General features: G+C 36.3%; 1 protein-coding gene across 1 annotated transcript in view; it reads left to right on the forward strand.

Annotated features, from left to right (window-relative positions):
* TLL1 (tolloid like 1) overlaps positions 1-20,585 on the forward strand; it is a 139,155-nt gene that overhangs the window by 81,926 nt on the left and 36,644 nt on the right. The window contains exons 7-11 of the mRNA XM_086746653.1: positions 749-854; positions 3,738-3,862; positions 11,101-11,216; positions 18,293-18,395; positions 19,822-19,938. Of these exons, the coding sequence (XP_086602779.1) occupies positions 749-854; positions 3,738-3,862; positions 11,101-11,216; positions 18,293-18,395; positions 19,822-19,938 (567 nt within the window). The remainder of the gene's footprint in view (positions 1-748; positions 855-3,737; positions 3,863-11,100; positions 11,217-18,292; positions 18,396-19,821; positions 19,939-20,585) is intronic.

Below are 20,585 nucleotides of genomic sequence, written 5' to 3' on the forward strand. Positions count from 1 at the left end.
TGAAAATCACTTCTTATGGTGTGGCATTAGCTTGAGGATCACTAAATGAGATCAGGAAGTCATAAGCACCAAGACATTTGGGTTTTGTTATATTATGCAAATTATGTTGTTTAATAATGTTAATGCCACTATGCCACTGCACTTTTTTTTTTTTTTTTTTTTTGCAAGACACCAATGAGAATATGAATTGGAGTAAGGGATGTGTGCATCTCTTAATACTTTGATTAGGAACTTATAGTCTGGAATTATGCACAAAGCATAATTCTTTTGTTCCTCTTCTGCTTTCATTAAGTTGCAACAGCTGGCCCTTGAAAATGTGAGTTTGTAGTGTTTGTATTACTACATAGGAGCTCAGAGAGTAGCCTTCGCTGAAGTGAAGTCTCTTTAGTATCCCATCTAATGAGTCTACAGTGAGGAGGATTCTTTTGGGGTCTTTGCTATCAAAATGATTTATTTCTGGAATTAAGAACCAAGCCAGCAATTTTTACAGATTCTACATGAAGTGCAACATAACATGGGTTAGGTGAATGAGAAGAGTCTTTCTAAATGCCACATATAGGAATTTGATGTGTGTTTCAGAAGACATGTCTTCCCTCTTGGTAATAAAATCATACAGTTACTCCCAAATTGCTAAGATTTATGAATGTCAGTGAGTGATTAGGTTAGAATCTTTGCTGATTTTCTTTTTCTGTTTGGTTTTCTTCTCAAAAGAGATACTAAAGAAACTCTCATTATCAATCATTCATAGGTCAGGAATACAACTTCTTGAAGATGGAGCCTGGAGAGGTGAACTCCCTTGGGGAACCATACGACTTTGACAGCATTATGCACTATGCCAGGAACACCTTCTCAAGGTTGGAGTCTCAGGTTATACCTTTTGACTTTTAATTCTATTCCTCTCTGTGAATGCTAAGAACTATGCTTTTTAAAGTGTTCCAAAATCACTTTAAATATGCCTTGTAATATAGTATTCTTACAACAGTCAAGGCACAGCTTGTTTATTTTAAGTCAGAATAATTTAATTATATTTTTAAACATGTTTTGTTTCTGTTCAGTTTCAAGGTAGCCTTTTAATCTTGCTTCAGTTCTTTAGATTTTAAGATAATCTGGAAACATTGTTTCATATAATACTCGCTTTCTTTTTTTCTCCACAAAAATTTGAATTTAGAAAAAACACATGAGTGAAATGGTTAGGAATTTCATGTGTAACATGATCTATTCTCTTAAAGAGAAATCTCCTTCGATGCGTTTTACTTACTTACTTACCTTACTACTCCTGAGTAACTATGGATTATGATGGTAGAAGATGTTACGGTATTAGGACATCTACCTTGAAGCCACAGCCTTTGCTAAAGACTGCAGTCAACCATTTATAGCAGAGGCTGCAACCTCTTCTCTATTGTTTGTACAGATTGCTGCTATCATCAAAACCATATAATAAAGAAGGGTTTTACTGGTTTTGTCTGGCCTGTTGCAGGCTGATCCATTCCCAACTCTGTAGTAACTTGCACAGGACTTGCTCTGAAACTCTGCATGGTTGTGGGGAGCTGTACAATGAGCTGTTCCCATAGGCTAGCCCTACTCTGGAGAATAAGTGAAGGAGGAGTCTTTCATCTATGCTCCTGTTATATTTCATACCAAGGCATGGTTCAGCTAATTACTCTCTAAAAATACCAGAGTAATGCAAATTAAAAGAAACTGCAAAAAAACCTCCAACAAAAAATGCTAGTTTGAATAGTTACATGCCTAGCTTTTGTTTTGTCCAATTAATGCATTTTAAGGCAAAAATACTGGACAATCTGAGACTCTGAAATAAACTGAAGACCACCAGAAACCTCACCAGTCTTTGCAAGTTTCTTAAGCTTGCTCTTCTCAATAGAAATTATATTCTTAAAAAAGTCCTACCAAAGAATGTATTCAGCATACACGTAATTCACCGCTGGAACTGAGCCACATGAGGTAGATATTAGTCACATCAATTAATCCAGTTACAGATATCATTACCTTAAAGAAGAGATTATAAGAAGCTATATAAAATAGAGTAATTTAACAAACTGGAACCCCCCCAGCGTCCTAGGGCAATGACAACATCAAAATAATTTGATTTATGGGCCCTGATCTCACCACTTTCCAAGCTGGCAAAAACTGATAGTGCCATGAGTAGGCATGCCCTGCCCCAAGGTACAAGAGGTTGTTACTTCATACTGTTTTAAAACAGCCAGCAAATCCTTGAGGTCCTGTATTGATTTGCACTGATTTATCTTGAAATCATGAGTTGTGCGCAGTGTGGCATATTGCCAGCTGTTTGTTGTTAGACTTTACTCACCAAGATAAGTAGTAGAAATCACAAAATGTCATAAAGTTCTAATCACACACAGTGATGTTGTTCATCCTATATTAAAACTGTTGCAGGTTGTTCCCTCATTAAAGTGCTAAGATATTTAAGAGAGGATTGTTTTAATATTTTGGAAAATATGAATAGCATCACTTTCAGATTGTACTAAAAATTAGTGGAAAATAAAATTATAATTTATAGATACAAACACTTTTTTGAAATAATAATGTCCCTTATTTCTAGACACTGAATAATGCCATAAGTAGTTTATTTCAGTGTTTAGATTAGAGTAATATCCTGAGATGATTCATTTTTTGCAAAATTTCTAGAAATGCCACAGGAAATCTGACTAGGTAAAGAGAGCAGTATGTACCTGCAATACTCAAAATGGTTCATTTATTATAATTTAAAAACAATCTGTATTTATAGACAGTGTTCCTAACTGCAAAGATCTTTCCTGTTTGTTCATTTTTGGACCTACATTATGCCTGAAAATACTAGTTTTACCTTTCAGTAAAAGCCCTACAAGTATAGAAGAGAGTATAAAAAAGTTAAAGAACAGGAGAATACAGAAACATATTCATCTGTTAGCTTCCATTTTATGGGATCTGAAGGATTTTCAAGTTCTGTAACATGATAATAGAACTTAGTTTGTACCTTATTCTTTTAAAATTTATTTGAGACTACTAAAATATTTTGGAAATTTTGAATAAAACTGCACATTAGAAACAAGCGTGCTTCTCTATTTCGTCTGGCCATTTAGAGTAAATGTTATTAAAAATCTCATAAGGTAAGTTAATACATTTGATTGTAAAGCAAGCAGAGGCTAGCAAGTAAGCATTTTTGTTTCAAAAGCAGCAGCGGCTAGAGTAGAGTTAGACCAGTTATAATACCTGACAGAATAATGATTGGCATGCATGCCTGACTTTACCTGCACTTACACCTGTAAGTCAGATTTTAAATCTTCCCTTAAAAACTTTGCTAGAAACAGGAACTTTCTGACTAAATTTTGTGAAAGGGCCTAATGTATGTATTTTTATATATTTTTATAATTAATTTTTCAATATAGCAAGACTTAGCAGCAGTGGCTCTTTCCTGTGTAGTCTTAATAGCAGTAAGAGATTTCCCACCTGTTATCTAACAGAAATATAAAAGCTGATACGTTAATCGATGTACTGAAAGAAGATTCTTTTTAGATAACTCTGCATGAAGTTTGCCAACCTTGAGGAATTTTTATGACACGTTTTCTAAATTTAAAGTTCTGCATTTTATTATCTTATTTATGACAAATGTAAATTCTAGATTTACAAAATAACATTATACATTCATAAAACTCAGACAGTTTTATGACAGAAACCTGATAGGGGTTTTGGGGGTCTATTTTTATTTTTATTTTTTTTAGGGGCATGTTTCTGGATACCATTCTCCCTTCCCGTGATGATAATGGTATACGACCTGCCATTGGCCAGCGTACTCGTCTAAGTAAAGGAGATATTGCACAGGCAAGAAAGCTGTATAGATGTCCAGGTATTGCACCACAAACAAACAAAACCTGCATATTAGCAACTGTTTGACTTGCTGTTCAAGAGGAATGATAAGTTTTTTTGAGTCAGCTGCTCAGTAGTCTGTTTCCGTGTTGGCAACTGACATCGGCAGTTGAAGAATTGAATCATAAAAAAATATTATAGGTAAGGTCTCTGGAATGCAAAGCACTTAAGGACAGATAAACTGTATGAAACACCACTTAGTTCTATGATACTTCAGTCTTTGTTTTCCTTAGCTGTTTAAAGACTAGGGAAAAAAAAAGATGTTTAATGTCACTTCTGGTTTGCATTTTGACTTGAGTCCTTTTTTTGTTTGAATTCAAGTAGAGTGCAGAAGGAGCGAATTAAATAATTGCAATCAACTCTGAACATGTTACATTTTTTGAAAATTTGACAAAATAACAACCCAGGACAATTAAGTTGTAAACTCATCCAATGGATGAACTGTGGTTAGATCTTATTACTAAATTTGTGCAGTTCTGACAGGTACATTTAGTATTTGAATATCTTCTGCGTAATTCTAGCATCTTATAACTTCAATGTGTGTTAGTGTTTTATCTCAAAATAGTGTTGAGGTGGAGTTGCTATCTGTCTCAGAGACATCAGTGGCAAGTTTGGAGTAACCCAGAGTTAACCCTGTGGTTCTCGTTGTTCTCTAGTGCTCGTTCTTTGCTCTAAGTGCTGGCAGAGTGGTGGAAATCTCAAAGCAAAAGGTTTTTATTTCCTTGCTCTACTTCTGGCTAATAGCAGTTTTAACCTTTGGTGTCACCCAAAGCAGTTCAGAAGTGCCATCTGTCAGCCAGAATTTGCCAGCAAGGTTCTTGTGGGAGGCTAAACATACCAGCTCTGTGCCACATAGGTTTTACAAGCAACCCTGCTCCTCATGGGAATTAATGAAGTCTCAGTAACTGTTAGAAGTCAGATATATGGCTACTTTTTACCAGCTGATCAATACAGAAGGACTAGAAAAAGGAATCAGAACTGAAGTGATGGAGCTGCTTCAGATTTGTATCAGCAGCAGTGGAATCTAATGAAGATCTGGGGCGTCTGATGTGCTTTTGATACACATGATACAGCTGAAATAAGCTTTTCCTCTGTTCTGTAAGTACGCTGAGTCATAATCTTCTGTATATCAAGAACATCCACAGTGCTTCTGGGCCTATCAGAGGAGAAAATACTTCAACGTATTTTCTTTAACAGATGTTCCTTTTGCAATAATTTTTGCTCTTTCCTTTAGGTACAGAGAGTACTTGAATAGTGGCATTCTTTTTGGCAGCGTTATTTCTAATAAGAGTATACAGAGGACAAGAATTTCGTAAATACAGAGGATACATATATTTTGATAAAAGACAAATTTTAGAGACAAAAATATTCTACAGAATCAAAACCACTCTGAAAGTAGTTAGTATCTTATGATCATATTGACTTAAGAAAGGAAAAAATACAGCCTAGGCTATTTAGTGGGTATATAATACTCTAACATGCACTTTCAGTCAACTGAAAAAACAGTGTGCTTTTTGAGCTAATGTTAAAATAGTTTTTCAGAGAAAATGCCCTTTTCTTATAACTCATGAAAATGTGTAATGATGAGTTTTCATTCTTTCAATATCTTGAAAGTCTTGTTGAAATTTAGTTTCACAGCATTGTAAAATCATAGCTGTTCAGCAGTAGTGTTCATTTCTAAGGTAAGGTATTTTCTGCAGAACTGAGTAACATGGGTCAGAGGGATAATAAAAATGAAATGTACTTGCAGGATCATGCTCCTGCAGGATCATGCTCCTTTTCTGGTGTTTCACTCCAGCAAACTGTGGGATAAAATATGTTGGTTGTCTAGCCTTACATAGATAAGCCAGTCCGTAAAAGAAAGTGAGTTTTAAGAGAGAAAAAGGCAGAAGGTTTTGCTACAAATTTTAAGTAGCATACTATTTAACATGCTATTTTTATCAGTTAATATTTTTAGTAGAAGCTGCATAACTGAATAATACAGCACAAACTAAAACATCAGATAGAGAAAGTAACTATCTGAAAATTGCGTGGTACTTGTGATCTAATAAATTTTCCAATATTAGCAAATATTGAGACTGAGTATTCAGACATTATACTTATGTTTTATGAAAAGAATCACATGATCATCGTAGTATATAGCAATAAAATCTCTGACACTTGTTTTTGGAGGTGTGCTGTATTTCCTATTTCAGACAAAAGATGTTAATCGTGATGTCTGCTTATGATAAAACAGCAGTGAATGTTTCAACCAGTAATAACATCTGCATTGTCTCATGTGTTCATTTGTGTTGCTTTAAATGTAGTACAATGAAAATACAGAAAGCAGTAACTTAAATGAGTATTTTCCAGAGATGCACACTTCTTTGATAAAGGATTTTTTTTCCTATTGTGCATGTTTTGCTTGGAATTCTAGCTCCTCCTGCAAGCAGTTTCTGGTCCAAGAAATCTGCTGTGTTTTCTGGGGCCCGTGAACACAAAGTTGTGCTCAGGGCTTCTGGAGAATACAGTTGATCCTCACAGCAGTGAGGCAGCTGAGCCTCCTGGGTTGTTTTAGCTAGTCGAGACGTTCAGGGCTGTTATTCAGGAACGGACTTAGTGACTGACAAACAGTTTTGAGCTTGGTGAAGCCAAGGTGTGAGATTTGATAACTTGTCTTTCAACAGCTGAGTAAGTGTCAGGACTCAATAGCCTTAGCAACAGCAATTTTGCCTTGTTTTTAATTTTTTCTTAGGACTTTTGTCAAAGGAAAACATGGTCTCTGATAGAAATCTGTAGCATTTTAATACTGAGTTATATTGTTACATGATAGACTAATAAAGAGAAAGCAAGCAAATAAATTTAAGGTCCTTCTCCTGCTATCATATTTTGAACTTTCTTTGAGTGTCGTGGCATTTGAGAACAGATCTTGAACTTCAAGACTAGATGTATAATTATTACATCAAAACAACTGTGTCAGAGGTTTTATTGCTCTCTACTACGATGATCACATTATTCTTTTCAGAAAATCAGAAGTATAATCATTACAATAATTTACACGCTGTCTGATAGAGTAATAGAATATGTTTTCTTCTGGTGTAGCTACTAAAGTTTAAACACAGGCCTACTTTTATAGTTCTGTATAGAAATCGTAGTTAATTTAAAATGTAGTTTTACAGGAGCAAGAGAATAAGAGAGGGAAATTATGGAGAAGGATGTTGTTAGGCAGAAAGAGAGGACAAGAAATAAGTGGGTAGAATGGGACTGAATAATGGATGGGAAAGGAAGCTCAGACTGGCAGGAGAAGGCTGTTCAGAGGAAGAGAAGGTGGATGGAAGAAGCTCAGCAAATTTCCAAATTGCCAGCATCTGTAACAGTATGTGTGGAAGAGGGTAGATGAAGGACACCTAGGCTGGCTCTTTTTTGTGCTGTCCTCTATGATATTAGAAGAGGGTGTTCACCTTTGAAAGTCAGCCTTTATTCACTACATAAGGAGGATTAAGGTTTTGAGATTAAGACCATTTCCCTGTAACTATAAAAGGGAATCAAGTAAACAGTAAAACACTGAGTTGTAGTAAACTGATTTAAGTTTTTGATTTAACAAGTACGTTATCAATAATAGATATTTTTAGGGGTCTGTGACAGCTGTATATGCCATATTTGTGTAGCTGTACAGACTTGAGTCTAAGAAAAAGTACTAAAGATCTTAATTCTCTTTGGAAAAGTGTGAGTTTAAATTAGCTGTATATGACAGTATGTATTTGCTAGTTCTATGGACAAAGGAATGAGAGTTGGTTCCCTAAGTGTCCTGGAGGATCTAGGCTTCATCATTTGCAGATTTCGCTATGATCCTTAACGGAACTTGACTTTGTGCGTAGGCCAGCCCAGAGAGGTGTTATACACAGGCTGTGTAATTAAACACTGCTGCTGAGTTCACCGGTAAAAATTGCTTTATATAAGCATATAATCTACCTGCTGCCTGCTCCTATTGCTAATCTTTACAAGGAGAAGCAAAAATAGTTTCCCTTTCCTTACCAGAGAAAGGCTTATCAGAAGTCTAACCTTCTCAAGCTGTAAAACAGACAGGAGATTGTTGTTTTGGTTGGAGTGTGTATGTGGGGAGAGCTAAAGTGGCACTTCTGCAAGTGGTCTACCCTAGTAAAATTGATGTAAGGCATGACATTTGAAAGTGGAGGGGAAACCATTAGAGAAAACATTGGCAATGTTAATGATTAACAATGGAGTAAAAACGTAAATATGCTTTATAAAGGCTTTATGAAGCAGATTGAAGTTGTAACTAATTTCTTGTGATATGAAATATATTAAGATTTGTTCTTAAGAAATTTAAATAAGTGGCCCTTGCCACTCATTTTACTTCTACATTTCTTTCCCAACCTGGATGCATTGCTAATGGACCGTCACACGGTCAAATGTTTATAATATACCATTTTATAAGCCTAATCACAAGTACTGTAGTTGTCACCATCCAATTACAGAAAAAAAAAAGCCCTTATATTCTCTAGGAACATAATTTTAACTATTTCAATTACTATTGATCCCCTGCAAAGGAATTTGCTTTTAAACAAGAAATGCCCAAATATCACCCTGTCTGCAGCGGCTGTGGAAGCCGGCCTGGAACTCAGATCCCGTAGATAGTTAGTTCAACAATTGATTGGTATAACCTGTTCTTGTTATAGTTCCCTTGAGCAACCAGGAATTTTAAATCCAGTGGTAAATATGGTGAAAAATGTAAAACCCAAACATATTTTATAAATTCTAATTGGTTAATTCTTAGTAGAAGTTACCCTATTACAATTTTTCTTATGCTTCCCTTAAATTCAGAAATAGCGATGAAAATTTTTACTTGATAGAGTGCTCCCAGGCATTTAATATGGTTATAAATTGAATTGTTGTATTAACCAGCTTTATTCTATAGGTCCTAGAAAAAGAAATTGTTCCACAGCAGCTTTTGCCACTTAAAATCCATAGTTTTTAGGCTATGTACAACTTCTGTTTATTGAGCATGGAGTGTTATTAATATTCTGAAGAAAGTAATCCTACACTCTGTGTAATAGAGAAAAATTCTGCAATATCTTCGAAAATGTAAAGCTATTATGCTTAATTCATTGATGTGTTTACTTTTATAATGGAGTAATTTAGGGGATTTAATAGAATTATGGGGTAGTTATAGCAGGGTCTTCCTGCTCTCCTCATGCTAATTGCAGGGCTGGATTTGAACTGACATCTCCCACGTACTTCATAGCGTTTTATTTGCTTGTATACTTCACATTATGTGGGTATGTGCATTGCATGACTTCATAATCAATACTTGTGAGTTGAAGTTGCAGTTAATTGAAAAAAGAAAAAGCAATGTGAGCAGAAAAGACTGGACAAATGGCATCCTCCATCACGTGTGTGTGTCATCTGCTCAAGGCTTATTTAGTAACTCTAGTGCTGGTGAAATAGCTATAGCTAGAGCAAACAAAAGATGTACTAAAGCTTGAAATATGGTTGTATGCCTTGTGAGAGTACACTGGTGCAGTGTAGTGTCAGTGAAGCCGCATGTGAGGGGAAGAACAAGAGAGGGCTTCAAAAGTGGAGAGTGGAATATTGGGATCCTCATGGATCTCAGAGTCATGCATGTGTCTCCTGCATGAAAGGAGCCTCTTTAGGCTCTATTTTCCTCTATGTCTGTACAAGACAACGATTTTACTCTTGGCCTTCTCTTAGGTGCTTTACGTATGTGCTGAAAGCTACAATACAGTTCACTAGCGCTGGGAAACCCAGTACAGTACTCTGCAATTTATTTAAGTTTGCATTCATCACTGTGTTAAAAATAAATGGTGGTTAATTATGGATATAGCCTTTTCACTGAAAAAGCTTTGTACAGAAATAATTATTTAGCACTGAATACCTTTTGTGCATGTGTCATTTGCTGTGGCTGCCTGCATTTTTTTTTTTTTAAGATAAAACCACTTTTTTAAATGAAGGGAGGAAAAGAATTCTTTTTTCCTGCTTCATTCCTAAGGGATGAGGTGATGGTGACTTTAGCCATTGAATTTTTTGGAGGCTGCACCAGTCTTTCTTTTCTCTCCTCATCACAATATGCATTTCAGTGTCAGAGAGCATATTTAATGCCTTTAATGTAGCTTATGCCTGATATTACAGTGTAGTTGTCATCTTAGATGCATTTTAACAAGACAGCCTTTACAACTGTGTTGTCTGTCTTTGTCATAAGCAATCTTTTCCTTTGTCCCCTTTTATTTAAAGATTTTCCAGATCATTTATAATTCATTGATATTCTAATGATACAGTAGTTCACCTGCTGGCAGTGGTAGTGCTGTAATTTGAAAGCACTGCAGATCTGATTACACTGTCAGTCATGGGATAATATTTTCAAATTCACATCTCTCCTATCACACCTGCAAAATCAGTGGGTGAAACGACTTGATTAAGGTCAAAAAAAATGACTGACTGAGATGTGACACGCTACCAGAATCAATTTTAGTGGTGGTGAATAGCTGGAGCTTCTAATGCTATATTTTAGTAAGAAGAGGAATTATTAAACAGTCCACCAGCAGCTAGTAGCATGACTGACAGGTGAGATATGGATGCTAAAAGCTTCAATAATAAAGAATGTTAAAGCCTTTGGTATTTGAGGACTTTACATTTGCTTTGCTTTATTACTCATACCTCTACAAATCAGTGTTGCAAGTGATTTTGTTGAATATAGGATTTAGTTTTCTATACCAATATAAATGAGTGACTTAAGGTCAAATCAGTCTCTCATGTGGGCAAAATACTAAATTAAATGATGAAATTCCAGTGTGGTGCCAATCATACCATGCCAGCTTTTGTTTTATTTTGGTTCTTAAAGTATGTGTCTAAGGGTGTGGCTAACTTTTGTTTTTCCCCCACTAAAGTAAAATTATATGTATAATTTTGCAGTTGATTGACAGCAATGACATTTTAAAGACTGTTGTAACTTTGGTTATGTCAGCAGACAGCACACAAGCGAAATAGTTCATGGAATAAAAACATCCTGTGTAAAATGGAATGAATGTCAGACTGGCTTAAAATCATTGCTTTGAATAAATTGTAAAATAACTAGTTTGTTTTCCGCTCTGCATCTGCAGTGAGTTAAATGTATTCTGAGTAGATACTGGAAAGATACTTTTTTTTTTTTTCTCTGTTAGGCACATTCAGTTTTATATTTTTACTGTATTTTGTTTCTTTCAGCCTGTGGAGAAACACTGCAGGAATCTACAGGCAACTTTTCTTCTCCAGGATTTCCAAATGGTTATCCTTCCTACACACACTGCATATGGAGAATCTCTGTGACCCCAGGGGAGAAGGTATTTCAATATTTCCTCAGCTAAACTTGAATAATATCTTCAAAATAAAATGCTACAGTTCTTTAGCTTTTCATTTAAGTTTAAAACTTGCATAACAATTGAAAACAATGGTATGCTATACAAAAATAGGACCATGAACTATGTGCCATTGACTTGCCTTTGGTCTGTGGCATTAGAACCACATCTGTTCAGTGGCTCTCCATGTGACATTAAGTAATTATTTCAATCTAAGCATGTTTGTATCATAAATTCTCTTCAAAACTGTCTTGCAATTCAGTTGGTAATTTGATGCAAAGGCGCAGGCTCCTGGATGCTGTCTTCTCCAGTATGGGCTTAGGCAAGCTTACTGGGCTGTGTGGGGCTGATAGCTGGGCTCTGCCTAAGGAAGCTCTTAGTATGGTGAATGAGATGTTTTTCCTTAAGTGAAACAGTAATAAAATGAGATCAAGAAAGTGTCATTTTAGGTGTTCCCTGGTATCATTCTAGCATGTACACTTTTACTTTCTGGGCATCAATTTTAGGGGCAAAAGTGGAAAAAGCAATGTTGGTTTGGTGAGAGCAGTTGAGAGAAGGAAGTGTGCCATCCTAGTGAAAGCAAAACCTGTTCTTCATGTGTACACTTTCAAAATGTGCTAGTTGAATCTTGTTTGAAAGTATTGGCTCAAATATTAGCCTACCTCAAAATAAATGAGGATAGAGTGAGCAATGGGAAGTTTCACTTGAGACAAAATGTGCAGGGGGAAAAAAACCAAAAAGGATGTAAGATTCTTCACAAGAAATGGTGGCTGATACTAAGTAAATACAGCCTGAAGAATGAAATATAGAACCTAACACCAACCTCATACTAGAGAGTCCAAAGAGGAAAACCCGGTGTTTGCCCCCACATTTTCAGTCAGTTTTGTCAATGGTCTCCAAATCCATATTGGACATACTTTTTTCCTGATTGAATTACTTTATTCCTTATTTCTTTCAGGTCAGGTAGACACCAAGAATGTATGTTCTTGATGTGCTAATAGATCCTAAGGAGCTGCAGGAGCATTTACCACTGTGGGGGATGAAAGCAAAGTCATTTGGAAAGCGTTTGCCCTCCTCTGGGCAAGAGCCAGAGACAGGAGGAAAAATAAACACATTCTGTGCTGGGAGGGCGTGGGTGGCTCTGGAGGTTGGCAGAGAAAAACAAATGAAAACAGATGAATAGGAGAAGGTTTGCGCAAAAGATGCAAATTAATCTAGATAGGTAATTTTATGTCCCCATTATTTGTGTTGCTTCTTAGACACCGCTGTGATAATGACAAAAATGGCTTAGGTTTCTTTCCTGTTACTCAGTTAAAAAATGAAAAAAATTGTAGTGTTCATCTACAATTATTATTGGCTATATGGGTTGGAAAATGATCATGTTTAAGTAGTCATTGCATACTCCAACTTTCTGTATCTGTGGATGTTGGTGTAATTGTAATGTGTTAGTAATACCATTATGTTTTGAGATTGTAACCACCACTGGAGCTGTATTATACTGTATCAAAAGCATAATGGGGGAAAGCCCCTGTCTTGGCAAGCAATGTAAGACCAGCTCCCTTCCCATCCTATCCTCTGCCCCAAATGGGGCAAAAATCGAAACATAATTTTCTAATTGAAATTTGATGTGACAAGTCGTGTGTAGGACGCTATTCTGACCTCCAGTTCTCATAATTTCCCTACAGTGCAGCGAGAATTAAGTAAATTATATTTGTTCTAATGTAAAAAAAATCTTTTTGTCCATGTTGTTCCCATAGGATATTGTCTGTCTTGAAACACAGGACCCTATTTGCAGCAAGTACTTGATGTGAATAGCAGATAACAGAAATGAGGTCTAAATCTTAACTAGTGTATGTATCACAGTACCTTGGACACACGTGATGCTTGATCCCAGATTTTCTCAGTAAATGATGATAACACATTCACATTATGAAGGGAAAATAAAAATACATTTAAATTTTTGTTGCTTTATTTGCTACTTTGACCCTGATAGATCTCAAGAATGTTGTGTGGAGGTTAGAGTATGTATAAGTACATCACATCATGTTCTGAAATGTCAGTGAGCACTTTAGTCACCTAAAAATAAACTGAAAAAGTGTCAGTCCAGATTGTCTAGCTCTTGTCTGTTATTTATTGAGATTTAACATTGTGCTGTTTAAGCATAGTTTAGAGGACTTCAGTTCTACCCATGCTGCTTTCTGCAAGTACAGACACTTCTGGTCTTTGATGGCAGAAAATTCAATGAAGGACGGGACTGGAGTGGTATGTGCTGGCTGCAGCATTCCTTTTATTGGTAGGCACCATACATAGCCAGCCCAGCTTGAAATGTGTGCGTCCCTGTTACTAAAACAAGGCAGTTAATTCACCTTTACTTTCTCTAAAGATTTAAGACTATACGGTAAACAGCTGTACACAGTATATCTATGCACATAAAAATCTCTGGGGAGGATGGTGTTAGTAATACAGTATGCCCTTTGCCAAGACGAATCCCGCCTTCTGGTGTGTAGAAATTTTCTTGGCACAGGGAGTTGCAACTGTGCCAGTGTTTTTTTTTAAATCTACCTTTTTGAATAGGTTACATTACTTTCCAAATTTCCTTAATGTTTTACATGAATGATAAAATAGGACAGATAAATCCTTGGTTGATATGGGAAAAAATGCCACCTGCAGAAAACTTTGTTAATACTATTTGATGTTTGCTGTATATTTTGTGCATTCTTATCGCAGGTTGTAGGAGGTATGATATATTTTCTCTGAAGCTGCAGTAGCACAACTGAATCTGCTGTGTAATCAATAATTCCTTAATTGTGCTGACAAATACCCATTGATTGTTTTTTCTATGAAGACTTTCAGCCATTTTGTCCCTTTGAGCAAGCTCTGCCTTGTCTGTAGCTCTAGTTAATACTTTGCAGAATTGCAAATCAGAATTTTCGATATATTTATACTTGTTTCATTCCCAACCAGAAACCATGCTGTGACAGATTGGGGGTTCTGCCTATGTACAGCTAATGAATTCTGGTGAAGGTTAAGGAATTGCTGTATCACCAGATACCTTGGCATGTCAGAGTGAGAAAAAGCTGTGAAGGTTATTTAATACAGTTTCAAAGGCAGGGACCATTGAGGAAGCTCATTAAATTTTAATGGTTTCCAGTTAGATAGCAGCATTTTGAGACAGTTACATGGTCACACCTAAGTAAAAGCATCCTTTTCCCAATTCTATCCTGTCAACTAATGTTTGTAAAAAGGCAAATTTCCAATGAGAAAACAGAGAAATCTGATGTTTCAGCTGTGTCATGGAAAATGGAAAACTTGTGGCTAGACTGGTGAGAGATCTCCAGACTCTATGCGGCTGAGCCAGTGGAGGAGTTATAGGATGTGGCTTCCATATAACTTGCTTCCAACAGGGCCAGCTGGGTTAGCTTAAGCAGCTGTGGAAGGTAGCCTGACCTTAACCCAGCTCTCTGCATCTCATCAGGGTAGAGAAAAAGGGTCCCCCTTGTGAACCCCTCTGCCTGCAGAGGTAAGATGAGGTGGGCATGAGTGGAAAAGGATGAGAAGATTGCTGAGGGCAGTAGGGTTTTCAGGTAGTATGGCTAGATACAGATACCTCCCTATGGTTTGAGGAACTTGGGGAAAAAAAATAAAGTAAAAGTTTAGAAGGAATCTGAACTGCAAAGTGAATGAGCTAAGAAGAACAAAAATTTTGTAGCTGGTGAGGCCTCCTTATTTGAAGGACAGGTTGAAGAAGAAACAGTCTGCAAAGGTAGGTAAGTAGTGCAATAATCTGGAAACTGAGTAGTGAGACATTGAAGAATTTCTGTCAGTTTTCTCAGTAACACTGGAAACAAAACATTCTTCCTATTTTGCAAAATTAAAAAAAAAAAAAAAATCATTCTCCACCAAGGCCCTAGTGAGAAACTGGCACGGGGAAAATGAGAGCCATTTGAAGAGAGATGTAGCTCAACTGCTGGATTGAAGACAGAAGTTGTTAGGTAGAAACTCAGATTATAGTGCTTGCTCTTGCTGAGACTGCATCCAAAGTGTGTGCTGTGCTTACCTAAATCATTCTGGTTGTCCCTCTACTGTTGAAATTTGTTCTACTTAACCTGACTAACCACGTCTGAAATGGGAAAGGAGTCTTAAAGTCTAGCTCACAGAACATGCAGAGGTATAGGAGATCTAGAATCAAATCTTGGATGTCTCAAAGTGCAAATCATTGGAGTTCAATAGTGGACTGTCTGGACGATTGCCTTACTGACTTTCACAGAAAAAAAAACCCAAACCTCCCAAAAGATGCAAGCAACACTCCCTCCTTTCCCTCCTCCCATTCAATTCTAGCTTTAAAAGTACTGATTTGATGTATTTTCTGTATAAAATGTCTTTCTTGTTCTAATTCATTGAATAATTAAGTGGGTGAGCATTTAATTGCCTTTTAAAATTATGTGCTTATGAGCACATCCCCAATCTACATAATCCAAGATATTAATTAAAACTTTTTTTTTTGTTAGAATTTAATTTACTTTGTTTTTCAGACTTCAAGGAAAGGGTATCTATAATGAAAAATAGTTTAATATACTAGAGTATCTATTACTGCAAACTTTTCAGTAGAAGGAACATTTTTTTCTTAAATATATTCATTTCTGCTGTGATTTCTATTGCAACAAAGAAAAGGGATTGCACAGCAATTGTATCTGATTTCAGATTAGTCCATTTTCATCTCTGAGCTCAGGAAGGAAGCCTACAATTTAATTTGATGACTATTCATTGTTATAGGTCTTTATCATTCAGAGCACCAATGGCAGCCTGGACATGACTTAATATTATCTAAATATATTTTCAAAGTATCTAACTAACATTGAAGCAGACATTCTTTGCATATGGATCTGAGACTAAATTATTGCCTCCCTTTCTGACCCTAAAATGACAGAAGAAAGGGGCCAAAAGGGAGAGGGCAGGCTATATTTGTTGCATCTGCTACACTGAAAATGTACCAAAGCTGCTTGCAGGATGTTCCCATGCAGAATGCAGTGCTAGAGGCAGACTGCCGTTTAATGAACCCTTTTGCAGGTCCTGTGGATGTGGCAGCAGCTTGTGGATATAAATGTTTGGCCATACTCAAGCATCAGAACAGGTATTCATTTATTCAGTGCTGTTCTGATGGTCCTTGGCACGCTTCATGTCCCATACCTTCATCCCACAAGGCTGTGGCTGCCAGCATAATGTGCCTCGCAGTACAGGACTTCTGGCTGTTGGGTTTTATGTGCAGCCTTACAGATCTTTTCTGTTTCTCATGGCATGATGGTAGTAAAGCTGAAAGCTGAATAGTCACCTGTGAGCTTGGTCTTCTACCTGAACAGTCAGTAGTGTCAGCTCTAGGGGACAGCTTTTAAGATGAAGTAAATTTCCCATTCTCTGTTGAAGACAAAAAGAGATTTTTGAGAATGTAATTGCTTATACGGATGTACTTAGTTATTTTTTTTTTTTATGAAAAGCAGGTGAAAGCAAAGCTTCTGCTAGGCTGATGTTAAGACATATAATGTTTGGCTATGAGAGATTGTCTCCATTTTGCATTGTTTGGAGAAGAGCCTTACCGCGACTCTCTACCAGCTACATGCCCAAACCACTGAGTTTTATGTTATCTTTAAATAAGCTTCCCCCAATAGCTAATAGTTTTTATCTTAAAATTAGTCAGTCTGAAAAAGTTCTGCCTTTCTTGTTTAATATTGCACTATGTTGTGGTTGGAGAGCCACATGGTACCTTCAGCGGAGGTGGAAGTAAACCATCCCATCGGACTGTTGGGGCCCGTTGTTCCAGCTATGGTGTTACGTTTCCTCCTTGCAGCTGGACTAAGGGGTAAATTCCTCTCCTTTCAGCTGACACTCACGGCTGCTTCAGAGGCTGCCATGGAGATATATTTTTGCAGTGTGAGGTATTTGCTACTGTGCAGCAGTTCATGTTTGCTTTATAATAGCAGGTTTTCATTGCGAGTTCCTGGGATCAAAGCTAAAAATAAAACCACTTCTATGCTCAGATGTGAGTAAAGAAGATTTTTAGTGAGGTTGAAATATTTATTAATCTACATTGAGGAACTGATTTGCAAGAAGATTAATTATTTTTCCAAATACACCTAAATCCAATGAAAGGGTATGAATTGGAAATTATTTTATAATATAAAATATGAATGATTTTTAATCTTCTGGTTTGAACTTATCCCTGAAATTGCAGGCCATGATGCTAAGACTGTCCCAGTCAGTTAGGGTCCAAACTGTAGCTATTGTGCCATCTTGTGATCCAGTATGAATCCTGCTCCTATGTTAAAAGTGTAAGTTTATGGCAATTGAGGATTAGTATTTCTAAACCAAAGTGGGGTAATGTAGTGGCGTAGGGTGGTCCTGATTGAAAATATGCCTATTTACAGATGTACTCGGTAAAATTAGGAGTCCAAGTTCAAAAATTCCAGAAATCCACAGAACTCAGATTTCCATATAGAAAGCTTTATTATAGTTTCATTAAGTGTCATTAAGGGACTATGTACCATTTATTTTAGTGATATTGCTTTCAGCATTACTGTCCATCACTGTGAATATTTAACTTGTCTGAAAGTAAATTATCTTGTCAAAACAGTAGTACAAGGAAACACAAACAAAAATAAAAAAAAATTTTTTTACAGCTGTGCTGATTAGAGTCAGAGTGGGATGGAAGAAGAAAAAGGAGGAAAATTATCAAATAACATTCTTAAAATTATATTAACACGTTATTTTATCTTACTAGTATTCTCAAATTTTTATTTCTCAATGAAAAGCTTTCTTTAAGCAATTAAAGTCTGTCTTGCATCTGGTAAAATATGCAAGATTAAATAAAAAACTTTTAATATTCCCAAACAACTTCTATACTACTATAAGAAATAATTGAGGAGAGGTTAATTGAGTGTCTAAGCAACTGGAATCCTCTTACAGGTGATCTCTGGCTTCAGTTCTGCAGAATGTTGTTGTGCATTGTTGTGCATTGTTGTGATCTAACATTAACTACATGTGATTTAATTGGGTGTTCTCCTCTGCAGATTGTTTTAAACTTCACCACAATGGACCTTTACAAGAGCAGTCTCTGTTGGTACGACTATATTGAAGTAAGAGATGGCTACTGGAGAAAATCACCTCTGCTTGGTATGCAACTGTTGAATGCTGCACTGTCCATCATTACCACACTCATTCAGTTCAGTGGACTTGCTTGCTGTTCAACTCACAACAAACCTCTTGGGTTTTAGATGTCTAGAAAGTGTCTAAACTTGGGGATGGGGGAAAAAACCCTCTAAATGGGCTCAAATAAGTCATTTATTTGACTTCAGGCTTCAAGCCTTCCTTTCATTACAGCTAGCTGTTACTCAGTTCACATGTGGAAAGATGAAAACTACAAAATGTGCAACTTTTTATTTTGCTTTTGGGTATTAGAATATGAAGTTGACATTGCTTTGTTTACAGAAATGGGGAAATAGTATGCAGACAAATCAGTAGAGCATGTGATGGGAAATCCATAGAGCAGGTGATGAGCGCGTGCACTGTGGTTAAGAGCACCCATTGTAGAGTTCTACTTATCAGCTCTGTTCATGTACTTTTAAAACTGTGAATAGAAAGTTACTTCTGTTTCTTCTTTGCATGTCCTTCTCTGCACTTGCAAAGATGTGCAAAGCAATAATGAATTAAGCCTTAGAATTGTGACTAATATGCAGAAAGCTGCAGCCATCATTTTTTTTTTTTTTAATTCAGAGGGTTGTTGGGGAGATTTCATATCCCGTAATGCCACTGCCCAGTCCAAAGGCTCGGTTTGACATCCAGTGATCTTCTATGATTGACACTGGGGATTTCAGATCATAAGAAACATGAACATCTCCAACTTCTTGGGTCAATTTTGTTATTCTTAGAATGAAGACTAAAATTATTTGCTAGCATACTAACAGCTGCAATTAAGAAAATACAAAAAAAGAGAAAAAGGGAAGTAGATAAAGAAGAGACAACTTTTTAACAGTAGTGCCTATTTTCTTAGCATTAAGAAAAGAAAGAAAAAACGGTTAAGACCAGGCATCTTTCCTCCTGTTCCCTTCTCTACCACCTATACAAAGAGAAATTTCACCTACCCAGGCTGAATTTAGGAGGATAATGTAGTCCAGGGTCATCTGGATGTTAGTTTTTAAATCTCTTTGATCCTTAGACAAAATGAGCATTATTACTGTGACCTGGATTACGTTCCTCTCTTAAGATTAGTACTCACTTTCTCCTTCCAAAATGCCCAGGTTTGTATGTATAGAAACAATCTATAACAATAACCTTCCTACTTAATTCCCCTAAGGTTTTATACTTAGGCTTGTGAGCCTGACTGCAATGAAAAGAAGTACTGAAAGCTTTAGAATAAAATCTTTGTGTCTTGATTGGGTCCTGATCTGCAGAAACACATGTGCTTAACTGTAAGCATGTGAATAGTTCCACTGAGTTCATTATACTACTCCTGTTTATAATGTTAAACACTTGTATAAATGTTTGCAGCGTTTGGCTTCAGGGGCAGCAGAAAATGCAGTTACTGCTTGCATGTTTTTAGGCAGGTTTTGTGGTGACAAACTGCCAGAAGTCCTCGCATCCTCTGACAGCAGGATGTGGATCGAGTTCCGCAGCAGCAGCAACTGGGTTGGGAAAGGTTTTGCAGCAATTTATGAAGGTAAACCTGTTACAACATTCAAAGTGAGTTGATTATGAAGGAAAAATATTAACTGGATACCTTTGGATGTTTTACAAAAAAATTTAAGATGTCAAAAATAACCTAATATGAAATCGATATTACTGAAAGAGACAGTAGGTGTTAATTTACTAGACAAGACATTTTGAAACTCGGAAATCTGTGATCAGATTTCAGATGACCTCTTTTCCAGTGACACCAGTGATACTATTCATAAGCATTTTTTTTTGTGCCAGTCATTTGATTAACTAAATGTGCATGTTCTTATGCTTAATGTGTGGAAAGATTTCTTTGAGTACTTTCTGTTTATTCTTCAGAAAAATCTGACTTAAATTTTCCATCTGCTCTGGGATTACTTAATAAAGACGCTCCCACCCACTGAACATTTTAGCAAGTCAACATTCACCTGTTTAAAATAGGGCCTGTTTTCTTAAATATTGACTCTGTGGTAGTAAACAGTATGATTTAACTGGTATTCACAGATCTTTGCATGATTATTAGTATGGACTCTGAAAAAGTACATTTACTTTTCATGAAAATATTTTTTATTTCTATTAGCTCTGTTTCTTCAAATTAAGTATAAGATGGAAGTGATAATCTGTACATTAAAATGCATAGATCATTATAAA

This window comes from Chlamydotis macqueenii, chromosome 4 (assembly GCF_036417535.1).
Source record: "Chlamydotis macqueenii isolate bChlMac1 chromosome 4, bChlMac1.mat, whole genome shotgun sequence".
Lineage (NCBI taxonomy): Eukaryota > Metazoa > Chordata > Aves > Otidiformes > Otididae > Chlamydotis > Chlamydotis macqueenii.